Raw genomic sequence first — 23,492 nt, forward strand, 5'->3', positions numbered from 1 at the left:
CAATGTTTCTGAGAACGGAGGGACCCCTAAAGTTGCACTGTTTATTCTCTGCTCCCCAGTTGGAATTGTTGGAAGTACGTCGACAGCAAGAAGAGGAAGAGAGGAAGAGGCAGCCTCCTTCTCCGGAGCCAAGCCCCAAGACCGGAGAAGAGTCTCAGCAATGGTAAGTGGCAGGGCCGGATTTAGACTTGATGAGGCCCTAAGCTACTGAAGGCAATGGGGCCCTTTATATGCCCAGCTGTCCTTTATCAACAACAAATTGTCACTGTTTTTTTGTGTTGAATATATGCTATATGGTCATTTATGGACCTATTAGGTATCTAAAGCCATTTGCACATGTTGCCATGCAACCAGTCCATGCCAAATGTAGGTACCCTACATATTGAAATGAGCAAACCAGTGATATTTTAGGGAGCAGGCTAGCAGGCGGGGCCCATGACTTACATCATAGGAGCCTACGCAACACAAAACTCTGTTGCTGTTTGCAGGTTTTATTTTATTTGGTTTTTTTATCTTATATTTTGGAAATGTACATCCAGTGTTTTTTTCCTCTAAATTTTTTGGGGGGGCCTAAGAGAGTGGGGCCCTAAGCTATAGCTTGTTTAGCTTATATGTAAATCCGGCACTGGTAAGCGGCAACATTGGGTAGTCCAGAGAAGGTATCAGAAGTCTTTTTTTTTATTTCCTCTGTTGCAATCTTCCAAGGGCCAGAGGCAAAAGTGGGCAAGGAAACACACGCTCACACAGACCTCTCTATCCTCCACCCCAGGTATTCTTGGAGTTCAAGGACATGTTCCAGCCACGAAAAAAATACTCAGGGTACAATGCAGGGGGCAGTGAGGGGAGAGTTTGGCAGGCCAGGTATAGAGGCCATATTCAGCCCCTGGGTCTGAGGCTCCGCACGCCTGCTCTAAAGCAGGAAACTGAAAATGAAGAGCATATGTAGTTTCCTAGCTTTGCATGTGAGTTCAGAGCCAAGGCTTGTGAGCCCTGGAAGTTTTCCTCTTGGCTTGCAGGTCGTGGTTCATTTGGCCGTACAGCCAGGATGGGAGATGCAGAGGAGGGAATCAGCTTGCGCACAAGTTGATTTGTCTAGCGTTGGCTTCTGGCCAGGCTTATGTCCAATCAGCTACAGTGTTTCTCAGCCCCCAGATGTTTTTGGACTACATCTCCCATCATCCCTGACCTGCTAGCTAGGCATGATGGGAGTTGTAGTCCAATAACAGCTGAGGACCCACGTTTGAGAAACATAACTATAACCTATCAACACTGTTATGGTTTATGGGCACAACCCACATGCCATATGCCCTCCCTCCACATAAGGTCTGGATTGTGGCAACATGGGAACGGGCCTTTTCATTGGTGGCTCCCTGCTTGTGGAACGCCAGATGCCCTCATTATATATCCTTAGGCCAGCGTTTCTCAACCGCTGTTCCGCGGCACAGTACTGTGCCGCGGGACGCTGGTTGGTGTGCCGGGAGACGCTGGCGACGAGAAGGGCGATTTGCTGCCCTGTCACGTGACTGGCGGCCGCCATTAGGGGCGCTGACCCGCCGGAAAGGAAGCCGGCCGGGTCACGACGGGGGCGGGGCGAGCGCAGCTCTCAACAGCCACCACCGCGGCTGTTTGTCTCGCTCTCGCTCCTCTTGCTGGCGGCGCCCGGGAGTTTTTTGGTCGGCGCGGGAGTGAGCGGCCTCTTCGGCAAGGAGTCCTGCAGAAGGTGAGGTGCTCTTCTTGCTAGCCCAGGGGTTGGCAACCCGCGGCTCCGGAGCCGCATGTGGGAGCCTCAAAAGGGAGCCTCACCAAGAAGCCCCAGCCCACACAGACAGGGACCGATCGGAGGTCGGTCCGTCGTTTGTTCCCTTCCGCTGCAGAAACTCCGCCGCCGGGGCTGCGCGCACGGGGAGAAGGCGGCGAGTGGCTTCGCCAAGGACATAATGCAGAACAGACCCGCAAAGGAACCCCTCAACAGTCTTTTGCCATTAAACTCCAACTTTTACACCATGCACTTTTTGCACCTGTGTGTGTAATGATTACGTCTCCCCTCCAAACTAAACTAAATATAGGGCGGCACAGAGTTGGTGTGCCGCGGGATTTTTTTTCATAGAACAAGTGTGCCGTGGCCCAAAAAAGGTTGAGAAACACTGCCTTAGGCAACAAGCAGAACCAGCTCTTTGGCCAGATAATTGTGGCCTCCTTCAGTGGGTAGGGTATTTTCATAATGGTGATTTCTGCATATTTTGTTATATCCATCTAATTCTATTTCCCCATCTTTCATCACTTCAATGTGTATTATACTGTTGAATTTGCTTTAATACTGCCAGAGTTTTCAACTGTGCACAATTGTTTTCAATATACTCTACAAAAACTGTCCACTCCTCTTTCAATACCTGTTTTTCTTGCTCTCTTATTCTACTTGTTAGACCTGCTAACTGCATATTTTATCATCTTGAGTTGCCAGTCCTCCTTGCTAGGGACCTCCCTCACTTTCCATTTTTGGGCTAGCAAAATCCGAGCCACTGTTATTGCATACATAAGTTTTTCTGACTCCTGGGAACCTCTGCCTACACAATTCCTAACAGAAATGCTTCTGGGAGTGTTGGGGGGGGGAGTTATTTTGAACTTATTTTCATCTCATTATAAATCATTTTCCAATATTCTTTAACTTTTTTTGCATGCCCACCATATATGAAAAAGGTTCCTTCTACTTCTTTACATTTCCAACACAAATCCGGTTCTGCATTATGCATCTTAGCCAATCTACTCGGATTTAAATACCATCTATGGATCATTTTCATATAATTCTCTTTCAGTGTGTAGCATACAGTAAATTTCAAATCATTCTTCCAAAGTTTCTCCCAGAGGTTTGATTCTACATTGTACCCTATATCCATTGCCCAGTGGGTCATTGACGCTTTAACCAGCTCATATTTTGTTTCCTATTCCAATAATAATTTATACATTTTAGACAGTAGTTTTTCCTTATTCAGCAACAGCTGTCTTTCAAATTGTGAGCTTTGGTCCAAAAAGCCATTTTTTCTTATCTAATTTAAACATATTGTACTGTAACCAATCAGTAACTTTGCCCCTTACTTCTTCCATTGGTTTCAATCTGGGTTCACTCCCTGAGAGATCCAACAAGTCTCTATAGGACCCCTACCATATATTCATGTTTATTCTCTTGATTGTCATTGCTTTGGTTGGCGACAACCATGGGGGTGTTTTTCTTTCCAACAAATTTTTATATTTCTCCCAGACTATGTACAAATTTCTCCTAATGACATGGTTTATGAAACTTTTATATATATTGGTTTTCCCATACCAGAGAAATGAATGCCAGCCAAATTCCATATAGTGGCCTTCCAGATCTAAAATATCTGCATCCTCCAATACGATCCATTCCCTTAGCCAACACAAGCAAGCTACCTCATAGTACAGTTGTCAGTCTGGCAGGGCAAAGCCCCCTCTTTCTTTTGTATCAGTCAAAATTTCATGTTTAATTTGTGGCTTTCCCCCCTGCTGGACAAATTTAGAAATATCTTTTTTCCATTCCTTGAGGCAACTTAGTTTATTAACGATCGGGATCGATTGGAATAAGAACATTTTAGGAAGCACATTCATTTTAATGGCTGAAATCCTACCTATCATAGGGAAAGCTTCATCCTTCCCCAAATCTCTTAACTCTTTTTAAATCTCTTTTCATAATTTAATATAACCATCTTGATATAAATTAAGATTTCTCACAGTCAGGCAGATCCCAAGATTTTTCACTCCCTTAACTATTTTTAAGCTACTCTCTGTTTCCCAAACCATTTTTGGTTGGCCACCCATGTTTCTGTATTTATTTTAAAGCTTTAAAATAGATTTTTCTGCTGTGTGTAATGCTAGTTTCAGTGCATGGGTTACCTAGTTATTGTCTCATGAGTTTTGTAAGAAGTCATAATACTAAGTTAATGAAATATAAACCCAGTGTCAGGTGGGCTCTAGGTAAAACACTCTCAGTTCATTGTGCACCAGTGAAATCCAACATGGCTGCCAAGGCACCCCCACAGGAAAGAAGTGTGTGCCCCCAGAATGTGTCACAGATGCTGGGCTTCTGCAGCTCTTCAGTGTGCCCGGATGCCCATAGCAATTGGCCTGGTCTACAGTGTTGCTCCTGTGCTTCTTTCCAATCACTTTCTCACTTTCTCTCTCTCTCTCTTTCCCAACAGGGACGGCACAAAAGGAGAGCAGGTATCCCAGAATGGTTTGCCACCAGACCAGGAATCTCCTCGGGTTAGTTACCGCTCCCAAACCTACCAAAACTACAAAAACTTTAGTGGCAGATGGACGGCTAGTGACCGGCCTCGTTCTGGACATTGAAAGATGCAAAGCGGTTTGCAGAAGGCCACGGGCTGCTTTTTCCTCCCCTGTTCCTCCTTGATTTGCCGGCCCTCCAAATTCCCTTTACTGCTTCTCTCCCACTGCAACCACACACCCCGCTGCATTGAGCTTGTGTTCAGTTGAGTCGCCATCACACCCAGCTTCTTGCTCCAGTGCCCATGTAGGCACCCTCTATTTCCTCAACTCTAAATCCTTTGAACGCCTTCAAGGCTCACCCCAACCCCACCCCACTCTGGTTGCACTGCGACTGTCTCAATGATCTTTTGTTGTGAGTTTTTCGTTTTGTTAATAGCTTTTGAGATTTCTGCCGCTAAAGCCGCCCGTTTGTGTGAGTAATTGAGATGTAATGAGATCTCATCGTTGTGGAAGACGAGAAATAGAGACCGACAGGTACGATGTCCCTAGCTGTACTAACAGTTTTGAGCCAGGAAGCCAGCCGTGATATTGGCAAATGCCTTCGTGCGCACGATCCAGTCCTATAGACAGAAAGCAATCGGCAGGTGTGGATATGTAAACTGGGGGTGTGGAATTCAGAGTCAGGGAGAACCATCTGCACCAAAAGAGCAGGCGTGGGGAACCTTTTTCATCCCAGGGGCCACACTACCCTCTGCACAACCTTATGAGGGCCGCATGCCCATGGTAAGCAGCCTGAGAGTTGAAAAGCAGGCAGGACCAGAGGGAGAAGTGGGTGGAGTAACAGATACAGCTGTTAGTACAGTGTGCTGGCTGCATCTCAGCCGTGCAAAAGTAAGACATTTCTCAACATGCATCCATAGTTCTCTGTCCTCTATCCAGGCAAGCAAGATTCGAGGCCAAACTCCAGCCAGGCAACAGCATTACAGGGCCACATTTTGGCTCTTAGGCCTGAGGTTCTCCACTCCTGACCTAGAAGTTAGTAAGTTGTTGAACATTCCAAGCAGTGTGAACCCAGGAACCGCCAATAAAGCTTAAACGGAAGGATGCTACAAAATTAGTAGTCAGTGTGATCTTACTGTCTCGGCAACTTGTTCCAGTGTTCCTCTTCCCTAGCCAGTGAGTTGGTTATTTGGTGCCTAAACCCCAATTGAAAACCACGGGACTCTCTTAGTCCTTTTAAAATAGGGCCTGGTGGGGGTGGGGAGAGAGAAATCCATGCAGATCATGTGAGGCTGAACACAGGACAACCCTCTTCACCTCAGGTGCAGGAGCAGGTCTTCTTCACAGCATCTTTTGGGCTGCCCTCCTGAACACAGTTACTAGGGAGCAAGCCTTCTTGCACTCAGTGGGATTTAATTTCCAAGGAGGCATGTTTAGGATTGCAATCCCCCCCCAAAAAATTGCCAATGGGCCATTAAAACTGTGCAGTTTTAATAGTGTGAGCATCCCTTGTTCCTGTTGCTGGGACTATTTGTTTCCAGGTTTCCCCCTTTTCCAAGTAAGTTAAGCCCCGGGGGGAAGAGGGAACTTGAACATCTGCCTTCCCCATCCCTCCTATCATTGCCTCTGCAAGGCACATGTACGTCTACCGGGAAAGGAAGCCTCTTCATTTTGATATGCTCACCTGTCACGCACAGATAAAGAGGATGCTCGCTTTTCCCATGCACTAGCCAGCAACATTCTACCTGAGGCACATGGGGAGTGGGATGCGGCCCCCTTGATGCCCAGCTTGTTTTTCATCCCACAGCAGGAGTGGGGACACTTTCCATCCGAGAGCAACATTCCCTTCCGGCTGGGGAACAGAGGCACTTGCCAGCGGTGGGAGGAGCCAGAGGCTAAAGTGGGTGGGGCAATGAGTGAACATTTTACCTCTGCACAGTAGGCTAATTTCTACATTCTCTCTCACACGCATACACACCTCTCTGCCCTCCACCCAGGGAAGCAAAAGGCATTGCCAGAGTTCAAGGACAAATTCCAGCTAGGCACCAACACTTGGTCATGCTGGGTCTAAGATTCTCCCCCCACCCTACTAGGCTGCAGAGGCAATGGCTCTTTCCATGACTTCAGCCCTTCGCATTCCTAGAAGTGTAAGGGGGGAAAGGGGGGGAATAGGAAAACGTGTTAATAGTGAAGGGAAACAGAAGGTGCATCCTCCTTGTTTGTTTAATTATTCGATTTCTACCTCCACCTTTCCTCCAAAGTAGCATACATGATTCTCTTTCCCTTCCTCCCCTTTTAATCCTCCGAACAGCCCTTTGAGGTTGCACTAGGGGCTGATTCATAGCCCATATCTGAAACCTCTGCTCACTGACTCTCAAACCAGGGGTGGAGAAACCTGTGTCTTCTGCAGATTTTGCTAGACTCTGCGTCCCATCGCTCCGACCATTGCCTGTGCTGGTTAAGGTTGACGATGGGAGCTGGAGTCTTAACAGCACCTTGGACAGCTGCAGGTTCACACACCCCTGTTCTCATGCCCCCCACGAAAGGAGAAGTGCAGGTTAGGGAAGAGGAAAGGAACCCTTAACAAGTGTGAATCTGCTATTACACGTTTCCGGTTTTATTACATTTGTATCCCACACAAGGAACTCAGCCTTGAGGTAGATTAGACTGAGAGGTACTACTCAGTTACCTTCTCGGTTGAGTGGGGATCTTAATTTGGGCTCCGTAGATCCAAGTGTCTACCCTCTAGCCCAGGCTTAGCCAGATGTTGTTGATCAACAGCTCCCACCATCCCTGATCGTAGCAGGGGCTCATGGGAGTTTGAGCCCATCAGTATCTAGAGGGCACCACATTGACTACACCTGCTCTAGACACTTCCATTCTGTGTGAAGGTGGAGAACAGAGGGTGGTGACCATAGTATCAAATCACAGATTTTTGGGTGGTGGTAGGGTGGCAGATACGTCATCTGGGTACATTTATGCTACAAATTTAAACTGAATTAACAACATTCTTCTTTCCAAGGAATTCTGGGGAATGTAGTTCCGTGAGGGGCTAAGGCAGTAGTGGAGGCTGTAGCAGAGACTTTTTGGGATTTTTTTGGGGGGGGGGAGAATTAATGACAGTTGAATTGGTATCTACTGTGAGTCTATCTGCTGCTACTGTAGGAGGAGAAAGGTGAGGTGATTGAAGCCCGCAGTGAAACCCAGGGTTCACCTGGCAATCTTCACCTCTGAATTAGGACCATCAATCCACATGAAAAGACACATTGAAAGAGTAGAGAAATTCCACACTTTTAAAGAAGGGTAGGGTTGCCAGACTCAATAGAGGACAGGACTTCTGTGCCTTTAATTGCCCTGCTCTCTTTTGAGTCTGGAAACCTTAAAGAGAAACCAGCAGACCCTTTGTTTAATTTCCAAGTCTGGCAACCCTAAAGAAGGGGGAGAATCCTCTTTAACCTCCCTTGATTGTGGGCAGCGATAAAGATTGCTAAACATGCGCTCTGGGGTTGCAACTTCAAATTCAGTAATTTTGGACAAAGGTGGCATTAAGAAGACTTTGTTTACATAAACTTGGATTGTAGCATAGTCGACAGGTGGTTGCCTCAGCTGATAAAGGTAAAGAATAATTGGCCTTTGTTAGACTTCTCCAAATTTATTTGTAGTTTTGCCCATTTTTCAATATGGCCTTGGTTTCCTCCCATGAAGAATTTCTGATGCAATCTTTACCACCTGTATAAGGGTTAGTTAGTTAGTTAGTTATTAACCTTTAGAATTAGCAAACCACACCTGATAAATATGGTTTCCCTTTGCTGAGCCTCCCGAGTCTACATTAAGGTGTACCAGTTATCAGTTTAGCTTCTCAAAGTGTACCTGGCAACATTTGTGAGGAGTGAAAAGGCTAGGATTTTATTCTTCCATGCAACCATGTCTTTCTTCATTATCATACATGTCTCTCTCTCTTCCCCCCCCTCCCCCCACGGCCAGGATATCACCATATAACTTCGTAATTAATGCTCTTTAGATTTCCTTATAGCAATGTGTTGACATGTTTTGGTGCTTCCCTTACACCAGTTCTAGGTTGCTGCCCCTCAAAGTGCATTAAACCCCGCAGGAACCAGAGGTGCCTTTTTGACCCTTGGCCAGGCAAAGGGACTGTTCCAAACCTGTTCTATCCTGTAGCCAAAAATGCCTAAGGGATGCTCAGTTTCCTCATATAATGGCAACATAGAGCTCTAGCATTCAGGGAAAAACTGGAGGAAAAGATGCCTCAAACCTGAATCCCAGGCAGCAAAAGGACACTGCAGTCCTCTCTGTTAATAGCTGCCTCAATTTTTTGGGTTCCGAATAATTGTGGCATTTCACAGAAGAATGTGTGGATTGTCATTCCCTTACGCAGATCCCTTGATTCCTCATCTAATAGTACAGAGGCTCAAGGAGGTGGAAGATTGAATGTAGACCTTGATTCATGCACTTTGAAAAGCAAACTCGGGGGAGCGGGGATGAGTTTCATGTTGCGTCCCTCGCTGCTGTGTTGCATCTTACAGTCAGGATTTAAATACCTCAAGAATCAGCTAACCACTCAGCTGACTTGCAGTTAACCTTCCAATGATGACAACGTGTATTCATAACATGCTTGTGTTTATCTGTTGTTGTTGTTGTTGTTAACCATTGTCACCCATGGTGTTTTGTCTGCATGCTCAAAGCATGTTACCATTAAAGTTTTGTTTAGCTCTTATTCTTTCCCCCCGTGTCACCATGCACCATTTGCATACATGCTTGTTATTATTATTGTTGTTGTTGTTGTTGTTATTCTGTTCATTGCGGAAACCTTTTCTGAAAGCAGGCTGCAAAAATACTGAAAAGCAACCCGACAGCTTTGTTCATAATCTTAACAAGATGGCCGTGCTGCAGCGAGCTAAAGGCAAATCCACAGCAGTCTTCGCTTGCATGAGCACAAGTGCCTTCCCTATGCTTTTTTCCCTAGTCTCTGCCAGCACAGGCCATAGCTGCCAAGTCTCCCGTATTCCACAGGAAAACTCTGTTTTTCCAGCTGTTCCTAGCTGAAAAAACAGATTTTTTTGTTTCCCCCCGGTTTATTCTGGCGCGGCGGGCATTTTGAAACTGGGCGGAGCATGCCCAGAAGTGACTTTTGATGCTGCTCTGCCCAGTTCCAAAATGGCTGCAGTGCGACGTCTGGCGCGGCAGCCATTTTGGAACTGGGCAAAGCAGCATCAAAAGTCACTTCTGGGCATGCTCCGCCCAGTTCCAAAATGGCGGCAGCGCTACTTCCGGTCTGCTACTTCCAGCCCTTATTTCTCCGACAGCAACTTGGCAGGTATGGCACAGGCAAGCAAGCCCTGGGAAACCCAGGAGCCGGATGAGCAGCCATGGAAGTTGCCAGAAACAGGCAAGAATACAGAGGCTGTGTGCCTGGCTCTCAGGTTTCCCTTGGACTTGACCCACCTGTACTGCTGGGAAGGTGGCATTACCACAATGTAATATTGGTGGCCTGGTTTGCATATAGAGTTGATTCTCCACTCCACAAAATTCCTTTATTTTTCCCAGTTGGTGGAATCTGAACAGGGGAGCTTCCACCAGTGGAGCCTGGTCCTTTTTGGTAAATTGGGCACTGCCCCACCAACCTTGGTCTGCCCTGCCAGTCCCAAGGGGCACCAGCCCCTGCTGGCTCCCACAAGTCTCTCTTTTTACATTCCCTGCTCTAATGCAGTATATTCTCTGCCAGCCTTTCCCAACCATTGTGCCTGCCAGATCACTTGGACTATGACTCCCATCAGCCCTAGTCAGCATGGCGATGGTCCGAACCATCTGGAGGGCACCAGGTTGGGAAAGCATGCTCTATACCTAGAGACCTCTGACTTAACACCTCTTGCCCATTCATTCAAAACCTCCAAAGAAACGAATTCAAGTGTCTCTACCATGGAAACTCTTGTTCCATTGTTTGATTTCTCTTTTACTAATCCTAGGAAGTTCCCCCTAATTTTTGAGGAAAGCCTGCTTTCTCCGGATTTCTCATCCCCAAGTGAGAGTAATCATAAAAAAACCCCACAAAACTAAGAGTTAACATGGGGGGGAGGGGAGTTACGCACATTTAATTTAGTTCAGGATTTGGGTTCCCTCCTGGGACAATAAGTTATTTCATAAGAGGCGGGGTTGATACTGTGCCAGCAAAACTTGACCATTGGAGCCTGAACTGGTTCTTGGTTCAAAGGATTGGGGCTGTAAAAATAAAATAAAAAAGGCTCTGGGTAGCTTGCAGTGCAATCCTGTAAAGGTCTACTCAGAAGTAAGCCCCATGGAGTCCACTAGTTCCTATTTCCATATAAGAGAGTATAGGACTGCAGCCTTAGAAAAGAGCAGAATCTGATGCATATTTATCCAGCTGTAAATCCCATTGTTCCCCGTGAAGTTGAGTTCACTAGGAGTAGGATTGTGGCTGAAAGCTGGGAGGGAATGGGTGCACTGAGGCTCCCAAAGGAGGGAGTTTCAAACTCGGGTGCCACTACCGAGAAGGCCCATGGATGACTGGAGGCCTTTAGCATTTGGCCAACATACTGGAATGGGAGTCAATGGTACCAGCCACCTTTCCCAAGAATCAGCCCAAACAGTTGTAGCAAAAGTGGAAGATGTACAGCTTGCTGCGTAATAATTCTGCTTCTGAATTGTCTGAATCCTGGCTGGAGCAGCAAAAGTGTCTTAATTACTGTGTCCTTGGCGAATCCTTGCTTGTCCTCAATGTAAAAAAAAAAAAATATTATTTATTTTCTTTAAAAATGGCGCATAGTGTTTGTAATCTACTACTAGAGCATTGAGCGGTGCTGGGCTTTAGTAACTTGCTAATAACCACAATCCCCCTACACTCCTCCGTGGGCTGCTACCAGTGGCTTTTCTGCAGCACAGAATTCCAAGTCCCGACTCCTTTAATCAATGTTATCCGTCCCGCCTGGGACAGAGCCACTGTTGCGAAAGATTAAAGTTTCAGGATTCCGGTTGTAAATGATTTGGGTGATGAAATGGCTGCTGAAGACTTCAAGGATCTGCCCAGCCAGAGCTGGCCCCGCTAGGCATCTCAGTTACAGTACAGCAGGCAACGAGACCGGCAAGGCGAGAGAGAGATGGCCAAGGCCTTGGTTCTGTCTTTGTCTTGGGGGTAAATAGACGTGTGGAGTTGAGTGGTTGTAGTGTTTTCCTGGCTCCTTTGACACCCAATCCGATCCACCTGATTCCAAAGTCCCGACGATAAGAGACTTTGAGAGTAATTAACGTTTTAACTGTCAACCCTGCCTCGTTCCACCTTCCTCTCCCCTCTAAACCTGCCTGTCTTTGACGATCCAAGTTCTTCTAACTAGGACGGGGGACGTGATGAAATTGCATGCTGCCTTTGGATACCCCCCACCAATTTCTGCATGTTGTCTTCTGATTATGTTGTCACCTTGGGGGTGGCTGTGCTGGAGTGGGGGAATTTGCAGGTGGGTTCGGGTCACATCGGGGTGCTTCTGTGAATGCCGTTAGCAGTACTCTTTTCACTGGCTTAATGCATCAATAGGGTTACTGTACAGTAACGTTATAGATGCATTGAAAGGCAGCTTACGTGAATCAGTTGGATTTCCCTCCCTTTTTTTACGACCTTTCTGAACAAACGTGAGATTCTTACTGTTGCAATATTGGAACAGTCGAAAACGCTTGCAGTTGACGAGTGCGGCCACAATCCTGGGCCCAGTTTCTTTCTCCCAGTTATGGAACGGCAAAGAATTGCGTCCTCTATAGCCTCCTAATAGAGAAGTCCTTGTTGCATGTGCAGTTTGCCTTTGGCTCAGTCATGGCACTTTAAGGACTTGATCAGCAAAGCCAAGAGCGGTAAAACTCTCACAGATGGGTTACCCTCTCCCTTTCTCCTGTTCCTTTTTACCTCTATCAATTGGGTACTAATCTAATGATACCGTTCTAATTCCTCCAGCCCTCTGTTTCTTCAATGGGGAGGGGGGCGAGCGTAGTTTTACTGGAACCCCCGAGGCTTTTGTACACAGCGTGGGGCCAAGCCTTGCAAACAGAACATTTAAGATGTTCTTTGGTTAAACGGGGAAAGTGCTGCGTGCAACAGCCTTGCCGCCAGACAGAGGCTTACGTGTCCCGCTCTTGTTTCTTAGATGGGAGAGTCGAGGGAAGCCAACGAAATGGTCAACGGAGCAGCGGACCAGAGGACAAGCTCCAAGGAGACGAGTCCCGTTCCTTCGCCCACGGCCGACCGCAAAGCCAAGGCTGGCCTCCAGGCCCAGACAGCCGCCACCCTCCCAGCCAAAACGCAAGAAGCGCCTTCCACTCTGCTGGAGGGCTTCTTGCATCGCAAACACGAATGGGAGTCACACAACAAGAAGGCTTCAAACAGGTTTGTTAGGTTCGCTCCATGCTTTTCCACCACCTCTGGAGGATCCCCAGAGCTCCAGTATGCTATTCCTTCATTGTATGCAGGGGGGGAGTCATTGCCGCCTCATCACTGGATTTCCCCCCCCCCGAGATTCCCCTTTATCCTTCCCCCACCCCTATTTCCTTATTTCCTACCAAGCTCTTGTTATAGTCTGTCACCACTAAGGCTTCTGGTCCCAGACCCCCCGGTTCCCAATACCATTCTTACTTGCTCAAAGGGCGAGGGCTGCCCCCTCCAAATTCCTTTTCTCCTCTCCTCTTCCTTTGGACGCTGCTTTAGAGGGCTCTGTCCCGCTCTGCACTGTGGCCAGGCTCCACGGGGGTGTAGGACAAGGTGAGGTTCGAGCTGGAGGCAGGGTTCAGGCTGTGCTCGGGGGAGCCCAGGCCCCTGAAGTCGCCCCAGCAAGGAACGAGCTGAAACGAGGGGCTGTGCCCCTGCTCACTCCGCCCGCCAGCACCCCCTGTTCCGCATGCAACTACTAAGCTTGCTACTCCCCTTCCCAACCCTGTTTCTCTTTTCTGTTCCACGGTCCCACTTTGCGCCCCTGTTTTCACCGCCACCCCATGCCTGTGCCTCCTCACCTCTCCTTCTGTGCAACCTCCCTTGCACACAGACCACCACCATCGCCCCCACGGAAATCTCCTGCGTCTTCCTCCTCCCATATATTGCAACTTCTGAGTATCCACCTCGTGGTCCCTGTTCCTGCTTCCTGCTCATTCTGCAAGCAGGGTGGAATGCGTCCCAAAAATCCCTCTGCTCTCCTGCATTTCTCGGCTTTCCTCTTTCTGACTCTTCCCGAAGCGAAGGGATTTCCTCCCTTAGCATTTTCACTTCCTCTCTGCGTGGCTGAAAGGAGAGGGGTGACCTCCAGCCACCCTGTCCTGATTTATTGCAGTGTCCCTCCTGCAAAGACTTACACAGACGGGGGAGCATTGCAGATTCCTGCTCACAAGGATTCACAGCCAAACTCAAAATGCCTCAAGGATTTTTGTTGTCAGGCGGCACATGCATAATATAAATAAGCTGAATTTATTTATCTGTTTTGATAGATTTGATTTTGGTCCCGTTCTATCTCAGACGCTTACAGCATCACACACTCTCTTCCCCCCCCCCCTGGTTTTGCTGGCTATTTTCATCTTCAAATGTAGAGGTTTTAACTGGATTGGTGGTTTTCATTGCATCCTGTTAGTTCCATAACAGAATCCTTTTCGGATCGAAAAAGGCAAGATAGAAATAACCATGTAAACAATGCTGAATAAATTATGCATCCAAGTTGATAGCTTTCAGACTTGACAGCTTCCCCTCTGAAAACACTCAGCATGTTTACTTCCAAATACTGCTGATACTTATCTACCCTCTCTCAAAATGTCAGCGGTGGGTACAGCAATATAGAAACATTTTAGAAAACCATTAGGCGCAGCACATAAAATCATTAAAAGGCAAAACCCCTAATGGCATAGCATTGAGAAATCTCTTCTGTTTTGCAGACAACCTGTTCTCTCTGTCTCCCTCTCCCTTTTATAACAGAGCTGTGTCATGCAAACTCCATGTTTTATCTTCTCGCAGAAAAAGAGCTTTGATTTGCTTATGCAGTGCTACAGCATTAGAAAAGCAAGGAAGAAGCTGCGCTTATCCGTGACGGCGGCCTTAATGCTTCCCTTGTTATTTCATTTGTCTCCCAAGATCCTGGCATAACGTCTACTGTGTTATTAACAAGCAAGACATGGGCTTTTACAAAGATGCCAAGGCCGCTTCCTCGGGCATCCCCTACCACAACGAGATCCCCGTCAGCCTGAAAGAAGCGGCATGCGAAGTGGCGGTTGAATACAAGAAGAAAAAGCATGTGTTCAAGCTAAGGTAAGGCACCTCTTCCTGCGGGAGAAGGGACGGGGGAGAGAGAGAGACTTTTCCTTTTCCCCACAGAGATGGGAACTGATAGTTCCCAGGCTCCCTGCACCAGTGGTTTGCAGACATTATCCACACCCACCGATCTTCAGAGCAACTGCATTCACAGCATAACCCCTGGGTGCTGCAGATGACATGGCCCTCTAGAAATGTCCTGAGATCAGTTCATAGGGGATATCTGGGTTGGGCCTTGTTCTTTCCCTTTAATTCCTCTCTTAAGGACTTTAGAATCAGAATCGTAGAGTTAGAAGGGACCTTGGGGATCATCTAGTTCAGGCACCCCCAAACTGCGGCCCTCCAGATGTTTTGGCCTACAACTCCCATGATCCTTAGCCAACAGGACCAGTGGTCGGGGAAGATGGGAATTGTAGTCCAAAACATCTGGAGGGCCGAAGTTTGGGGATGCCTGATCTAATTCAACCCCCTGCAATACAGGACTATGCAACTGTCCTGTACGGGGATCGAACCTGCAACCTTGGTGTTAGCAGCAATACATTCTAACTAACTGATGTATCCAGGCTAAAGATCCTGACTGCTAGATCAGGCTGAAGACCCATCTAGCCCAGCATCCTGTTCTCACAGTTGACCAAAGAGATGGCTATCTCCCCACTTGTGATTCCCAACAGTTGTTATTCAGAGGCCTACTGCCTCCAACAGTGGACCTACTCAGAAAACATTCTCTTCCAAAACTTGATAGGCTTGGTAAACCCTTGAATTGTTTTGTTAGTGTATATCTACTTTTCTCAACCTTGGGTCCCCATAGGTCGCTGGACCGCAACTCCCATCATCCCTCACCTGCAGGACCAGTGGTCAGGGATGATGGGAGTTGTGGTCCAACAACATCTAGGGACCCAAGGGTGAGAAAGGCTGGCGTATATGGCTCTGGAATAGGACCTTGCTTTCCCCCCTGTCATCCCATGTTACCATGAAGATGTTACAAAGCTGCAAAGGACTGCAACCAGCAAATAGATTCAAGGTCCCAGAGTCACCAGGATCCCCTTTGCAATAGAACAAAAAGAGATTGCAAAAGGATCTCTTTTGGAAGGGCTTTGAAATGGCAAATGCAACTCAGTGTAAGGTAGCAAAGTAATATACACCGGGGCAAAAAAAACCTCATGTGGATGCTGCTTGTGGGCTTCCTCAACATGACCCGTGGTGTCCCTTCCAACTCTCCAATTCCATGATTTTATGTTCTGTTATCTTTAGCATCCCCACCACACCAGCCACTGGTTTGTCCCTTCAGCACCAGTACCTTTCGGGTCCTCGTTCTCCCCCTGCCCTCCCCGTTTGGCTTTCCGAGCACAAACAGCAACAGCTTGTCTCCCAAGCGGCAGGGCAGTCTAATCCTTCTTCAAAGGTTTCTAGTACGCTTCTCAAGTGTGCTTCTCTGTGTATCCCTTCTCCAGCACCTTGCATTAAATGCTTCAGTGTCGAAAATGGTTCAGCATTACCTTAGCCCTAAGAAGACAAGGCAAAGCAAGGAAACCTTATCTAAGCAGTTCACAAAAGCAGGGCAGAGCAACAGAGAGGCGCCCAACCCATAAGGGGGGGGGGAATTGACGCTTTCAGAAATTGTGAAGGTTCTTCATTGAAGCCAAAGAGAGTCCGAATGAGCAAGTATTTGTAGTTCTTGCATCCCATCATGTTCCCCTGCTGAATTGGAGCACAACATAAATGAACCCCTGTGTTGCAGACTTCAAACCATGATCCAAAAGAGGCAACATGTAGACCGACGAGTAAAGGGCAAAATATATGTCTTTATAAACTGCAGCAAAGCAATAGTCAGCTGTACAATCTATGTAACTAAATTCATCTAGTGAGACAGTGATCCAGATAATCACACTGTTTCGACATAGTCTTCTACTAGTCTTCTTTTGGAGCACAACGGCATTGGGACCTCCAATCAGCCCAGAATAAATGTGAAAGGTCCTCTGATGAGCACCTGATATTTGTTCCACTCTTTCAAGGAATTCAACATGCATCATCATATATAATTTTATTTTATAATGTGTAATTTTAAAACCGCTGGTTTTAATTTGGAAAAATGTTAGGCTAACTTTTTTTAAAAAAACAACTGATTTTATCAGTAATTTTAATGTGTATTTTATACTTTATGTAAACCACTTAGAGGTTTTGGTGATTAAGAGGTATATAAATCTTGTTAAATACATTTCAAGGGGAAGTAAAAATGTAAAAAATGAACAGTCCAGCCTCAGACATTCTAGTTCTGCACCAAGAAAACACCCCTGCCAGGTATGAGTGGAATAAATTTGTGCAAATTGGGAATAATTGCGTAATATATCCCACAAGTCTTGCTGTTTTGCATGATTTATTCTGGCTTTGTTCATCCAGAAGAGGAACTAGGAACACTGCAATGTACTGAAGCCTTACTCTCAAATTCCGAAGTGCTCAGTCACTGTTGCCCATGCACTTGAAAATACACCTTCAGAATCGTACAGTCTAGAACCGCACAAGTCCAGTTCACATGCAGTGCTAAACCATAGTTTAGCATTGCGTAGATGAGCCTGAACAAATTCAGTCAAAGCGTTGGACTTGTGCACTCCCCCATCTCCTCCCACCAGTCTGCTCTGGATCTCGACTCCCATCAGCTCTTGCCACCATGGACAATGGTCAGGGAGGGCCACCAGTTCCCCCCACCCCGGTGATCATAGGGTTATGTGCAAACATGACCAACCATCTTTTTTAAAAAATGAAAAAAAGAAGAATCTGGGGTTCACAGGAAGTTGAATTCTGCACAAAGCACCACCTTGTGTTCTTTCTCAGTGTCCACACAGAAGCATGTTCCAAGCCACAATCATGTAGGTGGAGCTTAAAAAAAGAAAGCAGTCTTCAGGCAGTGACAAAACACTGCAAATACAGGAGTGGGGGAGGCTGGTTTGTAAGAACAGAGAAAGCCACAACAATTGAAAGCAAGTCTTGGATTCTCCAAACATCCATGTCCTTCTGCCAAGTGCACAAATGTATAAACCGTTTGGAGGACCAACATCTCCCACAGGGACCTATCTGCCCACTGGGAGAGGACCATCTCTATGTCCTGCTGCCGCTAGATGCCTGGCTGGTGGTGAGGTGAGAGAAAATCTTCTTCGCCGTGGTGCCCAGGTTTTGGAACTCCTGCTGGAAGGATCCGCTTAACTCCCACCATCCCTTGCCCGTTGGCTATACTGGCCAACACTGGTGGGAGTTGTAGTCCCAGACATCTGGAGGGAACCAGGTTGGGGGAGACTGTTATAAGAGGCCCTTGGTGGGCTTCCTAGAGACATCTTATTCGCTACTATGGGAAATGGATGCTGGACCACATAGGCCAATGTCCAGATGTTTGGGACCATAACTCCCATCGTCCCTGGCCATTGGCCATGTTGGTTGCAGATGATGGGAAGTGGAGGCCACAATGTGGAGGCCACTACCTCGGTTTCCCCAACAGGCTCTTTTTATGTCCTTACTCAGGGGTAAACAAGCACATGAACTTTTCTCAGGCTGTGGTGTTATAGAGAGCAGTGCCTTGTAGGATCTTTCTGCAGAGTTCCAAAAATAATGCAGGAAGCATGTTGCATTTGCTTTCCTGGGACTGCCACAGTTGCCCAGCCTTGTGTGGCAGCTGGCATGCCAAAGGCAGTGGCAGGGCTCCACCCCCCAAATGGGAACACATGTGCCCCATTGGGATGGAGCACACAAGGACATGTCGGGATACGCACGGTGCCTCTAAAACTGGGGTGGGCAGTATGTCACCAACAATGAGCCTTTCGTGGGGTTACTGGTACAAAAAGAACGAGGTCCGCAGTTCCTGTTGCTCCCGATTGGTTGGCAAGAGCACCTTCTTTATCCTGATGTTGTCGTTCTGAATTTCAGGTTAACTGACGGCAATGAGTACCTCTTCCAAGCCAAAGACGATGTAAGTTTCTGTCCCTTGTTGGGTTCTTCTTCTTTTTCTAAAGTCATGTTGGTGCTACTGGTGTTCTGCTGTCACTGTCATCTCCTGAAGCCGCATTCTTCATAAAGCGATAGGACACCAAATCAGACAACTGGTCCATCAAACTCACTACTGTTGATACTGCTTGGCATTCCAGGGAAGGGGCCTCTTCCTGGCCCTCCCTGGAAATGCCAAAGATTGAACCCAGGACCTTTTGCATGCAAATTATGTGTGTTGAGCTGCAGCCCTTCCCCTTTTGATTTAATAATAATAAGAATGATAATAATAATTTTATTATTTATACCCCACCCATTTGACTAGATTTCCCCAGCCACTCTGGGCAGCTTCCAGGGAAATATAAAAACAATAAAATGCCAAGCATTAAAAACTTCCCAGTACAATGTTTACTGAAGTGTTTTCCAAACTTGTGGCTCCAGCTGTCTTTGGACTACCATTTCCCACCATTTCCGACCACTGGACCTGCTAGCTACGGATGATGGGAGTTGTAGTCCAGGAAGAGCTGAAGACCTAAATTTGGGAAACCCTGGTCTGCTGGCTGGCAGGCACCTTCACTCTCAGCATATGTGTGATGGCATCGCAACGCTAGACAGCTTTTGAATTTTTGCTGTCTCTGTTGTGATGGGCACACACATTTCAGGGGGAGCTTGCAGAATTTTTGAGGTGATGGGAGTGGGGGCACGTACTCTAAGCTCTACAGTCTTCACTGACCTTTATTCCAAGGTAACCTTCTGGCGGTTCCCTCGCTACGAGAAGCTAAGTTACAGGGAACCAGGCAGAGGGCCTTCTCGGTAGTGGCACCCACCCTGTGGAATGCCCTCCCACCAGAGGTCAAAGAGAACAACAATTACCAGACCTTTAGAAGGCATCTTAAGGCAGCCCTGTTTAGGGAAGCTTTTAATGTTTGATGGATTTCTGTATTTTAATGTTTTGTCGGAAGCCGCCCAGAGTGGCTGGGGGAACCCGGCCAGATGGGCGGGGTATAAATAATATATTATTATTATTATTATTATTATTATTATTATTATTATTATTATTAACCCCTGGGTAAATCTCAGGCAGCCCTGGAGTCTCTTGGAGGTTGGAGTGGTGTGCTGTTTAAAATGTATGGTGTGAAAGTTGCCTTAGTTGACCAGAATCCCTTAAGCCAGTGGTTTTCAACCAGTGTGCCGTGGCACCCTGAGGTGCGTTCAGTGATGGTCAGGAGTGCCGCGAGCAACACTGGCCTCTGTCCCTCTTTCCTTTCCTTTCCTTTCCTTTCCTTCCCTCCCTCCTCCTATGCCCTCTTGTGTGTCCGTTTGTTGCAGCAGCCCTGGCTACAACCTCCCCAGGTGAATGGTGCCTCTGGGACTGGCCAGGGGGTGCTGGTTGCCTGGAGCTGAGGCAGCCGTGGAGTAAGCAAGCAAGTGGGCGAGGGAGCCCAGATGGCCAGTCCGCCAGCACTTGCTGTTGGGAATGGACAGACAAGTGGGAGGCCAGGCAGGCAGGCAGGCAGGCGCTGCACTGGCCTTTCTTTTGCTTGCTATGTGTAAGGCCTGCCTGAGAGCTGAGTGCCCAGTGCTGAAGGGGGGCTTTTCCACCATGCAAACCCATTCACCTTTGGCCAGTCTCTGTTGGGCCACTAAGACTGGGGGCATCCTCTTCCCAGGCTGCTTTGGGACAGTGTGAAGGGGCAACTCTCTTTCGGGTGGGGTGGCTCAGAGACCAGGGGCAGCAGCAGCGGCTGCCCAGAGGACTCCCAAGGAGAGGGGAACGGAGGCTGAGGGAACACTCCACAAGGGAGGGTGTTCGAAAAAGGGTGAGAGGCTTCCAGCTCTGCAGGCAAGGGGTGACGTAACTGGGATCCTGAGCCCCACAGGGGTGCAGCAGGAACATTGTAGACTGGTACCTTGGTTTTCAAACGTAATCTGTTCCGGAAGACCGTTCGACTTCCGAAACTTTCGAAAAGCGAGACGCAAAGGGCAGTCTGCAAATTCAATAGAGAAAATTGAGGGGGGGGGACTTGGCGGAAGCCATTTGACTTCTGAGGTGCGATCAAAAATGGAAGTATTTACGTCCGGGTTTTCGCCGTTCGAAAACCAAAACGTTCGGCAACAGAGACTTTCGAAAATCGAGGTACCACTGTAGTTGGTTAAGGGAGCCATGGGCACAAAAAGGTTGAGAATTTCTGGCTTAAGCTATTTATTTTCAAAGTGTGGGAAGACCTGCAGCTCCTTGAAATCTCTCTTTTTAAACACCTTCCTGTCGTTTCCCCCCCCCCAGGAGGAAATGAACGCATGGATCCAGGCCATTGCCTCTGCGATCTCGGACAAAACTGAGTTGTCCACAAGCACACACAGCACCCCAGCGACGAGCCGCGCCCAGACCCTGCCAGCCAGTGTGACAATAACCAGCGAGTCCAGTCCTGGCAAGCGGGAGAAAGAGAAAGAGAAAGACAAAGAGAAGAGATTCAGCCTTTTTGGGAAAAAGAAGTGAACTCCCTCCTCTCTTGTACACGCTGCACCTCTCTCGACCGTTCCAGTGGAATTCCAGCATGCAAGCTCAGAACCAATACATTACTCTCTGTGCCTAATGTTCCTCAATGTGATTTAATTTTTTTTTTAAATTTTTTATTTATAGAGCATTTAAACAAAACAAAAAAATACACAAAAAGATTCTAAAGTTACAAATACGTCTTGAGGTGCATTGGGCAGTTTCTGAGTAAAAGAGAAGAGCCAGGGTTTGTTTTGTTTTGTTTTTCCTTTCGTTGTTTTCCTTCCTTTTCTTTCTCTGGTTTTTTCTTTCTTTCTTTCCTCCCCCCCCCTTTTTAACAAGGTTAATGTAGATTAGATCTTTTACTATTTAAACTGTTCCTCGATTTTTTGAGGCTGTCTGGAAAAACAACAGTGCCCCCCTGCCCCCACCCCGTCCCACCCCATCATTATTTTAGTGTTATTGGAATACAAGGTGCTTGCAAAGTTCCTAAGCCCACACAGACAGACACACAGAAACATACACACACACACACACACTCCCCCCCCCTCTTCCATCTGGGGTGGTTGCACTGAGCCTTGGCTACTCGGTTCTCCCCACTGCGGATCTAACCCTGGTAAATGAAATGGTGGCATATTCTCTTCTACCGCGACAAAGAGTGCAGCTCCACATTTAACCTACAGGCCAAAACCATTTCTTATATCCGGGCATCTTGTTTATGTGAACTTAAACATGGACGTGATGCTTTCTTCCCCCCCACCCCCGCCAAAACCCCACATGCGGCAACGACAGTTAAGAATGTTGGTATTGGGAAAAAAAGAAAGAAAGACTTAGCATACTGATAACGGTTTTAAATAATCTGTAATTTTGATTTTTTTTTTTTGCTGAAATACATTATATTGTACGTTTCAGATAATTCTAGTAAAAAAAAGTATAATAAGGCTAGATGTATAATTAAAAAAACCAGAACCCTTTAAAATCATCGATTAAGTGTAAAAGTGGAACTGAAGCATTTACTGGAAGAAGAAAAAAACAAAAACAAAAAAAAATGTTATTCCAATGGTTAACTTGCTTGTCAGCAGCTACACTGTGTTATAATTTTGCTACATTACCTTTTGCTCTTTGATACATAGTGTGCATTTCTCTGTCACTGTAACTATTGTAATGAACAATTTTCATCTTACTGCACAATCAGAAAAAAAGAAAGAAAGAAAAGAAATACATTTAATAGGAATGACTTCTCAATGACTGGGCCTGTAGTCAGGATAGTACTGGAACTGGCTTTCGGTTGTATGGAACTGTACCTCTAGACTTTTACCCTATCTGTTAAATATATGCTATGTCATTAAAATGCTTTTAAAACTAACCCTGGTATGTTCAGAGTCCTGCTTCCCCCTTCAAAAAGTGGGTGGAGGAGCCAAATATTGATTTGGGGAGGGCTAGGACATTAAAAGGTGAAGCAACTCCTTGACCATCCCTGCCCCAACTGCTCTCAGACATTGTAATAGAATCCTAGAATTGTGGAGTTGGAAATGACCCTAGGGGTCATCTAGTCCAACCCCCTGCAATGCAGGAACCTCAGCTGAAACATCCATGACTGATGACCATCCATCTGTGTACACACATTTAAAACCCACCTTGTATCCAAGGAGCTCAAGGTGGCCCCCGTGCCTCTCCCTCCCAATTTTATCCTCTACCTGACAGGTAGATTAGGTTGAGAGACGGCGACTGGCCCAGGGTCACCCGAAAAACTTCACAGTTCAGTGAGAGCAGGATGCTGGGCTGATCCAGAAGCGCCCTTAGGATGTTCACCCCATGGTGGGGGCTGTTACAGTCTCATTTGGTCTCTTCTGGTGGGGGGGGGAGCCATGCCACTGACCTGTCGAATCATTCTCATGGTCCAGCTATCTCAGGGCTCACGTGTGTTTGCTCAGCTTCTCAGTGACTGCACTATTCCAGACATGAAGAAGAAGAAGAAGAAGAAGAGGAGGAGGAGGAGGAGTTTGGATTTGATATCCCGCTTTATCACTACCCTAAGGAGTCTCAAAGCGGCTAACATTCTCCTTTCCCTTCCTCCCCCACAAGAAACACTCTGTGAGGTGAGTGGGGCTGAGAGACTTCAGAGAAGTGTGACTATCCCAAGGTCACCCAGCAGCTGCATGTGGAGGAGCGGAGAGGCGAACCCGGTTCCCCAGATTACAAGTCTACCGCTCTTAACCACTACACCACACTGGCTCTCATTCATAGAATCATAGAATCGTAGAGTTGGAAGAGACCACAAGGGCCATCCAGTCCAGTCCAACCCCCTGCCAAGCAGGAAACACCATCAAAGCATTCTTGACATATGCCCATCAAGCCTCTGCTTAAAGACCTCCAAAGGAGGAGACTCCAACACACTCCTTGGCAGCAAATTCCACTGTCGAACTGCTCTTACTGTCAGGAAGTTCTTCCTAATGTTTAAGTGGAATCTTTTTTTCTTGTAGTTTG

General features: G+C 47.1%; 1 protein-coding gene across 5 annotated transcripts in view; it reads left to right on the forward strand.

Annotated features, from left to right (window-relative positions):
- The window catches only part of SPTBN1 (spectrin beta, non-erythrocytic 1), a 209,266-nt gene extending 186,895 nt beyond the window's left edge, over positions 1-22,371 (forward strand). For 3 of the 5 annotated variants that reach the window (XM_035110961.3, XM_035110962.3, XM_035110963.3), the window contains 6 exons: positions 60-163; positions 4,212-4,275; positions 12,405-12,643; positions 14,366-14,539; positions 18,455-18,497; positions 20,796-22,371. In XM_035110961.3, coding sequence (XP_034966852.2) covers positions 60-163; positions 4,212-4,275; positions 12,405-12,643; positions 14,366-14,539; positions 18,455-18,497; positions 20,796-21,008 — 837 coding nt within the window. In that variant the 3' untranslated portion in view covers positions 21,009-22,371. Of the gene's footprint in view, positions 1-59; positions 168-4,211; positions 4,276-12,404; positions 12,644-14,365; positions 14,540-18,454; positions 18,498-20,795 lie in introns of those variants that run through there. The other 2 variants (XM_035110965.3, XM_088667420.1) reach the window with 2 other exon arrangements.
- Positions 22,372-23,492: the final 1,121 nt, after the last annotated feature.

Source organism: Zootoca vivipara, chromosome 3 (assembly GCF_965207765.1).
Source record: "Zootoca vivipara chromosome 3, rZooViv2.hap1.1, whole genome shotgun sequence".
Classification (NCBI taxonomy): domain Eukaryota; kingdom Metazoa; phylum Chordata; class Lepidosauria; order Squamata; family Lacertidae; genus Zootoca; species Zootoca vivipara.